At 38.5% G+C, this 9301-nt stretch overlaps 1 protein-coding gene across 1 annotated transcript; it reads left to right on the top strand.

The window, feature by feature from the left end:
- The first annotated feature begins 296 nt into the window (after positions 1 to 296).
- LOC142180764 (uncharacterized) lies at positions 297 to 1150 on the top strand. Its single transcript, XM_075252832.1, has 2 exons — positions 297 to 410; positions 629 to 1150. Exons 1-2 carry the CDS (start codon positions 297 to 299, stop codon positions 1148 to 1150), a joined length of 636 nt encoding a protein of 211 aa, XP_075108933.1.
- The last annotated feature ends 8151 nt before the right edge of the window (positions 1151 to 9301 follow it).

Here is a 9301-nt window from a genome sequence, read left to right as displayed (position 1 = left end):
AGAAACCAATCGATCGCAAATGGGATTAGAAAAGTTTTTTCTGAAGCTCACCATGGTATCTGCCTCTATCACTTTGAGAAAAATTTAAAGCAAAGACATGCAAAAGCCACGATAATAAATCTTTTTCAAAGTGTTGCAAGCTCCTACAAACGTGAAGATTTTAATCAGTTAATGTCCCAACTCAAAAGTATTGACAAGAAAATATACAATTACTGAATTACATAATGGAAGAGCCTCCAGAGAGATGGTCTTGATTGTGGTTCCCACGGCGACGTTATGATATGCTAACAAAAAACATGGTAGAATCAATGAATTCCGTTTTACTAAAAGGGAGAAAAATGCCTATTTTAAGAATGTTAGATTTCATCCAAGAAAAATTGGGAGAGTGGTTTTACGAATGGAGAAAAAAGGTAAATAAAACTTTTCATAGAGTATCAATATGGGCAGAAGAAGAGATGACTAAGAAGATGGACTTGGCTTGCAAAATATTTGTGAGTATATTTATTAACTTCAGCTTTTTATATGTGTTGCAGTGATTTACTGCTTACATTTGAAAATTTTCATACTTTTTCTTTTTGAAGCAACAATACACTAATATAGTTTGTCTTAACTTTTTATTCCTTGTTAGGTGTTCAACCTTGACTCAATATTGTTTAGAATAAGTAGTGAAGGAATCAAATTCATTGTGAACTTAAAGAAGAGAACTTGTGATTGCCTGCAATTCCAACTTGATGAATTGCCCTGTCCATATGCAATTGCTACTATTAATAATAGATATTTGCAGAAATCTGATTACTGCTCAAATTGGTATTCAAAGAAAACGTGGTTGAAAACATATGAAGGACATGTGAATACCGTCGAAGATAAAAAATTATGGGATATACCACAAAATGTACAATCTGAGATCACAAAACCTCCCGATATAGAGATTTTACAAGGAAGAAGACAACAGAAAAGGCATATACCTGCGACTGAATCAGTACCATTCAAGTCTACCAAATGCAGTCGATATAAACAAGCTGGGCATAACAGAATAACTTGCTTGTCTTCTCCAGCACCTCATCCATATTCCAAGAAGCACATTGAAAAAATACTCCAACCTTCAATAATCCTTGGTCTGAATTTAGACTTTCATTATTGTATGGCATAATTGAAATGTGATTTTTTTCGTAGGAATAAAAAAAAGTTCTTGGACTATTTTATATACTGCTAAAGTATAAATCACTCATTTTTGTTGCGCAGGCTTATAGGTTTGGTTGCATTTTTAAAAAGTACGCAATGACTTCTGCGAGAAAAACTTCAGGTTACAGTGTGTGAAATACATATCCTTAAACAAACACACACATACAAATACACACACTCACACACACACACATACGTGTACAACATATAAAAGAAACGCATGTACAAACAAAAGCTTCAGCATCTCTAAGCTGAAGTTATAGAAAAAGAACTTATTAATATGCTGAAGTAAACAAAAAAGTACAACATAAAAACATAAAAAAGAATAACAAAACTAAACATAAAAACCAACTAAGAAGTATAAAGCAAATATCAACAAATAACAAGGATAATGCAATAGAAAACTAAGAAGAAAGAGGATGAAAATTACATTGATATAAAAGAGATGAGAACACACACAAAGTACAAACAAAACTTCAGCTCTCTGGGCTGAAGTTATACAAAATGAACCTAAAAACTTCAGCACTATGGGATGAAGTAAACAAAAAAGCACAGCATTAAAACATAAAAAAGGATTACAAACACTAACAATCATCACCATCATCATCATCATCATCATCATCATCATCATCATCATCATCATCATCATCACAGTACTCCTTAATTTCTCTAAATATCTCATCATCATCAGTATCGGAGATAACTATAAGGTACTCAGGCAAAAGACCACAGAGTCCAACGAGATCATTCTTCAACTTGTTGAATTCATCACACAACTGACTTTGTTCGACATTACTATGTCCATAAGAGAAAGAAGAGTTTTCATGTCGTTTTGCAGCTTGGAATAGTTGTCCCCCATGGGAAACTTAAGACTATCAAACTGTTGCACAACCTTGTCAAACGACGTTGAATAACCTACACAACTACGTTCTAGGTTAAGCCTAATCTGGAATGATTCATTGGCAAAGAACTGTGGCCTGATTCTCTCCCAATCAGCCTTTATTTGATCCCACAAAAGCATAAGATTAGCCATCGGTTTGTTATTGTACCACTCACACTTCAAAGTCTCCCCTTTTTGCATAATTTCATCCATATTAGGCTTTCTACTTCCGCTTGCACCAGACATTTTTTCTTTAACAAAAGCTGAAAGACTAAGGATGAATATAAATTTAAAGAAATATGATGGAAGTCTATGAATGACTATAAAATTTTCAAGTAAAGAGATTGTTAATATAGACAAAGAGTTCACCTAATCAATTTAATATCTATAAATATAAAAGTAACTTTTCAGCTGTTTTTACTATTTTACGTTCAGAGAAATTGAATGAAACAAGATAAGTAGGTAGTTAAACAAGTATGTGATAAATACAAAAAGAAAGGTAACTTCAGCCCTAATAAGCCCATAGTTTTTCTATAATAAAAAAATAACTTCAGCCTGAAAAATAACTATTCGGATTATTTACTATATGGTCAAACAAATTTAAATGAAAGATCAAGTAGGTGACAAAAGACAAAAAGTAGATAGTAAATGCAAAAAAGATAAGTATCAACTTAAAAAAATACCAAAACATGTTGAAGTTTTTGTCATAAGCTTTTTTAAAATCTTCAGCCTAATGTGCTGAAGTTATTTAGTTCATTTCTAAAAACTTCAGCACATCATAAGCTAAAGTTTTTCATCGTGGATTCAATAGTTTTGTCGTAAAGCTTTTTCAAAATCTTTAGCCCAATGTGCTGAAGTTATTTAGTTCATTTCTAAAAACTTCAGCACATGATAAGCTGAAGTTTTTGTCCTGGACACGATAGTTTTTATCGTAAAGCTTTTTCAAATAACTTACGCAGAAACTGCTGAAGTTATTTAGTGTATTTAGTGATGAGCTAAAGTTTTGTCCTACATTTGATACTTTTGTTATGACTTTTAACCAAAACTTCAACTTAAAAAGCAGAAGTTATTTACTACATGCTCAAAAGCATGCTGAATTTCAACAAAAATATACTTGAAATTCATGAAAAAAGACACAAACATATTTGAATCAATCCAAGTCAACTAACAAACTAATTAATGCAAATAGAACAAAAATTTAAAAAATATCACATAATTCACACAAATAATGTATATTCACAAAATCCAATTTTGTTTTCACTTACATCATTGAAAAAAAAAGAAAAAATTAGTTTTTTGTTTACAAGTTATTCTCTATTCAAAAAATTCACAGAGTGTCTTCATATTCTCCATAGTCATGTCCTAGTTGCTCTTATTGGGTTTCTTAACCACATTCCATGAACTTCACTATGTCTTCTACTAATTCACAGAAGCGGCAATACGAGCACCTTACTTTACCACCTTGTACGGACCTCTGAATTATATTTGCCATATTCTTGCATTTTTCACATATTTGCATGAACGCCTTTTCAAGTGTGAAAAGGCGTTCATGCAAATTCGATGTAGCACCATGAGCTATAAGACAGTCATGCTCCATTTCACCAAATTTAATTCCACCAAAGCGTTTTCTGTCAGACACAGGTTGACGAAGTTTAGTACTATGATTTTTTTAGTAACTCCCGTCTTCTTTCATAAGAAAAAAACAAGAAAATATTGTACAAAGACATGCTTACTGGTGTGCAGCTGCGAATTTGTGGGAAGCAAAGATAATGAAGGAGAAGTCCAAAATACTTCATATGTGACGGAGAGTGGACACATCAAAAACTCGAGCCCCAGGAAATTTGCTCTTTTTCCTAAAAATTAGATTTATCAACTAGTAAAAAAGAGCAAATTGTCCTGAAGCTCGAGTTTTTGATCTGGCCACTCTCCTTCACATATGAAGTATTTCGACTTTTCCATCATTATCTTTGCTTCCCATGAACTCCCTTCTACACCCAATAAGCATGTCTTTGCCAACATTTTCTTGTTTTTCTTTGAATACAAATTTAAAGAAATATGATAGAAGTCTATGGATGACTATGAAATTTTCAAGTGAAGAGATTGTTAATATAGCCAAAGGGTGCACCTAATCAATTTAATATTTATAAATGCTGAAGAGATTGTTAACAATTTTTTGTTCAGAGAAATTAAATGTAACAAGATAAGTAGTTGGAAAAACAAGTAAGTGGTAAATGCTAGTAGTTGGTAAATGCAATAACAAAAATAATAAAAAATAAGGCCACAAAAAGTAGGTGATATAGGTGATAAATGACAAAAAGTAGCTTGTCACGACCCTAATCCCGATCCCGGTTGTGATGGCGCCTCTCGTGAAGACAAAGCCAGCCAGTCCAGCACAGTACACTTCTTTAAGCAGTTAATTACTATAAAGCAGTTTAAAGCATGATTAATAGCAATAATTGGCGGAAATATAGATAACAATAGAAGGAACCATCCCGATACAGCCCAAACCGGGGTGTCACAAGTCATGAGCAACCAATGATCCTGATACGAGTCTACTAGGTATGATGTCTGGTACAATAGTTTGAAAGACATAGAATTAATAAGATAAAGGGAGGCACGGGGGCAGCGGACGCCAACAACTACCTCATAGTCTCCGAAACACCGCCTAGACTGGGAGGATCAGCACTCAGGAGCGAGATCTGCTATGCCTGAATCTGCACACAGGGGTGCAAGGAGTAAAGTGAGTACTCCAACTCAGTGAGTAATATTCATAAATAATGGCTGAAATCAAGAAAACACGTAAAGGCACAAAACAATTCTATATCAAGCAGTAAAATCACTTAAATCAGTAAATCAATGAAGAAGTCAAATGAAATCCCTTTAAACCGAGTAAAACAGGAAATGTAGCAGGTAAATAACAAGTAGAAATCTGCCCCTCGGGCACAATAACAATCGCTCAGAACAGTATCAGCCCCTCGGGCTCACTCTCAGTACAGTATCAGCCCCTCCGACTCACTCTCTGTACAGTATCAGCCCTTCGGGCTCACTCTCAGATCATGATGGGTACCGGCGCTCATTGTGGGTGTGCAGACTCCGGAGGGGCCCCTTATGGCCCATGCGCTATATCAAGCCATCTCGTGGCATCATCTCTCCGCACTCGACCTCACATAACTCGGCACTCAGCCTCACATCACTCAAGCCACATCGTGGCGTATACAAATATCTCATTCCCTCGGCCTCATATCACTCAACATATCCTCACATATGGCCCTCGGCCTCACTCAGTCCGAAAATCATCACAAGCCCCTCGAGCATTAGTAAAACAGTAGTTCTCAGCCCAAAACATCATTTAGAAATATCATTTAAGTCTCAAAACTGAGTAAGAGTGGTTGAGTTATAAAACAGTAGGAAACAACAGGACTGAGTTCAAGTAATAATTCAATACAGTGAGGAAATAGTGATAAAAATCCCGGAAGGTTCAAATAGTTGGCACGAAGCCCAAATATAGAAATCAGCCCAAATCATGATGATAACAAATAAGTTTCAGTCAAATGCGCGGTAAAATCATCAATCGGGATGGACCAAGCCACAACCCCCAATAATAAACGACCTCGCGCTCATCATCAAGCGCGTGCCATACCTCAATATAGCACTACGATGTGCAATCCAGGGTTTCAAACCCTCATAGCATCGTTTACAATCATTACTCACCTCGAACCGGCTAAATCTCTAGCTCGCGACACCTTTGCCCCTCAAATCGGCATCCACGTACGTCGAATCTATCCAAAATCAGAACGAATACGTCACAATATGCTAAGGGAACAAATCCCAAGCGAAAACAATCGAAAAATATCAAAAATCCCGAAATTAGCAAAACCTGAGCCCTGGGCTCACTTCTCGAAACTCAGAAATTTTCACATCATTAGATTCCTTATCACCCCACTAGTTCATACATATCAAAAGCTCTCAATTCTGATACCATTTGGTCATTCAAATCATCATTTTACATTTTTGAAAGGTTTCAAAATTTTCTTCCCAAATTCCATTCCAAATCACGAATTAATTGATAGATTCATGTATTCTAGCCAAATCTGTGTTAGAATCACTTACCCCGATGAATTTCTTGAAAAACCTTCAAACAATTGCCAAAATCTGACCTCTCTAAGTCAAAATATTAAATAAAACCCAAAACCTCATATTTATAGAGTACCCCACAGAATTCCACCTCCGCGGGCCGCACAAAATCGACCGCGATCCGCACAAAACCAGTGCGGTCCGCACAAAAGCAACCGCAGCCGTACAGACTTTCTTCTGTAGTTACAAGCTTTAGTGTTTTGGCCATAAATTTTGCTACAGATGCCCAAATTGTAATATCTTAACCTTTCTGGAAACTAGACAAGAAGGGCTACAACTTTCGTTTTTGAATGATCTCACAGTTCCTTGTATGTCAAAAGATATGAGCTTCCGAAGTAGGACCAGCGAATCGTTCCCCACCGCGGCCGCACAGCATTTGGTGCGGTCCGCACAACACCTACCGTGGCCGCACTTCTTTTTGTGTGGTCCGCACAACACATTCCGCGGCTGCACTTCTTTTTGTGCGGACCGCGCGGGTGGGTTCCGAGGCCTGCAACCCTTCTGGACCTGCTACAGCTATGATTTTCGGCCTAAAATGTCCCGGAACCTACCCGGGACCCCCGGAACTTCAAACTAATTATACCAACACATCCCATGACATTGTTCAAACTTGTTCAACATTTCGGAATGCTTAAAACAACATCAAATCACCAATTTAACATAGTATTCAAGCCTAAGAACTCCAAGAACTCTTAAATTATGCTTTCGATCAAAAGTCTATCAAATCTCGTCCGAATGACCTAACGTTTGCGCACAGATCCCAAATAACACAACGAAGCTACTTTCACTCTCGGAATTCCATTCGGACCCCTATATCAAAATCTCGCCGATCAACCGTAACCGCCAAAATATCAACTTTGCCAATTTAAGCCTAAAACTTCTCTACAACTCCAAAACCCATTCTGATCATGCTCCTAAGTCACAAATCACCTCCCGAAGCTAATCAAACCATTAGAACTCACTTCCGAGCCTTCTAACACATAAGTCAACATCCGGTTGACTTTCCAAATTAAGTCTTCTTAAAAGAGACTAAGTATATTATTTCTTACCAAATCCTCTCTGAACTCGAACTAATTAACCCGATCACATAAAACACGGACAAAGAAGCATAAAGAAGCTGAAATAGGAGAAAACAGAGCGGTAACTCATGAGACGACTGGCCGGGTCGTCACATCCTCGCCAACTTAAACAAACGTTCATCCTCGAATGAGTCAAGAAACATACCTGAAGCCTCAAACAGGTGAGAATATCTGCTCCGCATCTCCCGCTCGGTCTCCCAGGTAGCCTCCTCCACGGGTCGACCTCTCCACTACACTTTTACTAAAGTTATATCCTTTGACCTCACCTTTCGAACCTGACGACCTAAAATTGCTACTGGCTCCACATCATAGGTCAAATCATTATCCAACTAAACCGTGCTGAAGTCCAAAACATGAGACGGATCCCCAATATACTTTCGGAGCATAGAAACATGAAATACCGGATGCACACTCGACAGGCTGGGTGGCAAAGCAAGGTCATAAGCCACCTCCCCAATCCTTTGAAGCACCTCAAAAGGCCCAATGAACCGCGGACTCAACTTTCCTTTCTTCCCAAATATTATAACATCCTTCATGGGTGAAACCTCAGCAAGACCTTCTCACCAACCATGTAGGACACATCTTGAACCTTCCGGTCTGCATAACTCTTCTGTCGCGACTGCGCTGTATGAAGCCTCTCCTGAATCACCTTCACCTTCTCTAAGGCATCCTGAACCAAATCTGTCCCCAATAGCCTAGCCTTACCGGGCTCGAACCAACCAACTGGAGATCTACACTGCCTCTCATACAAAGCCTCATATGGAGCCATCTGAATACTCGACTGGTAGCTGTTGTTGTAAGCAAACTCTGCAAGCGATAGAAATTTATCCCATGAGCCTCCGAAATCAATAACACAAGAACGCAACATGTCCTCCAATATCTGAATAGTACGCTCGGACTGCCCGTTCGTCTGAGGATGAAAAGCTATGCTCAACTCCACCTGAGTACCCAACTCTCGCTGAACAGACTTCCAAAACTGGGAAGTAAACTGAGTGCCCCGATCTGAAATGATGGAAACTGGGATACCATGCAATCGAACAATCTTCCGAATATATATCTCTGCCAACTACTCTGAAGAACAAGTTGTACAGATAGGAATAAAGTGCGTGGACTTGGTCAGCCAATCCACAATCACCCAAATAGCATCAAACTTCTTCAAAGTCTATGGAAGTCCAACAATAAAATCCATAGTGATCTTCTCCCACTTCCACTAAGGAATAACTATCTGCTGAAGTAAGCCACTCGGTTTCTGATGCTCATACTTCACCTGCTGACAATTGAGACATCGAGCTACAAATCCCACAATATCTTTCTTCATTCTTCTCCACTAATAGTGCGACCTCAAATCCTGGTACATCTTCACGGCACCCGGATGAATAGAATACCGCGAGCTATGGGCCTCCTCCAGAATCAACTCTCTCAGCCCATCCACATTGGGCACACACATCCAGCCCTGCATCTTCAACACTCCAACATCACCGATGGTCACATCTCTGGCATCACCATGCTGAACTTTGTCCTTAAGGACAAGAAAATGCGGGTCATCATACTGGCGCTCCTTGATGTGATCAAATATGGAAGACCGAGAAACCACGCAAGCCAACACCCGACTGGGCTCTAAAATATCCAACCTTACGAACCGATTGGCCAAGGCCTGAACATCAACTGCAAGGAGTCTCTCCCCAACTGGAATATATGCCAAACTCCCCATACTCACTGCCTTTCGGCTCAAAGCATCGGCCACCACATTGGCCTTTCCCGGATGGTACAATATAGTGATATCATAATCCTTAAGCAACTCCAACCATCTTTGCTGCCTCAAATTAAGATCCTTTTATTTGAACAAATGCTGAAGACTACGATGATCAGTGAACACCTCACAAGATATGCCATACAAGTAATGCCTCCAAATTTTCAATGCATGAACTATGGCAGCCAACTCCAAATCATGAACGGGGTAGTTCTTCTCATGGGGCTTCAACTGATGAGAAACATACGTAATAAATCTACTCTCCTGCATCAATAC

Source organism: Nicotiana tabacum, chromosome 5 (genome assembly GCF_000715075.1).
Source record: "Nicotiana tabacum cultivar K326 chromosome 5, ASM71507v2, whole genome shotgun sequence".
In the NCBI taxonomy this organism is placed as follows: domain Eukaryota; kingdom Viridiplantae; phylum Streptophyta; class Magnoliopsida; order Solanales; family Solanaceae; genus Nicotiana; species Nicotiana tabacum.
The sequence above is the reverse complement of the archived record's forward strand: the minus strand, read 5'-3'. Positions and strand labels throughout refer to the sequence as shown.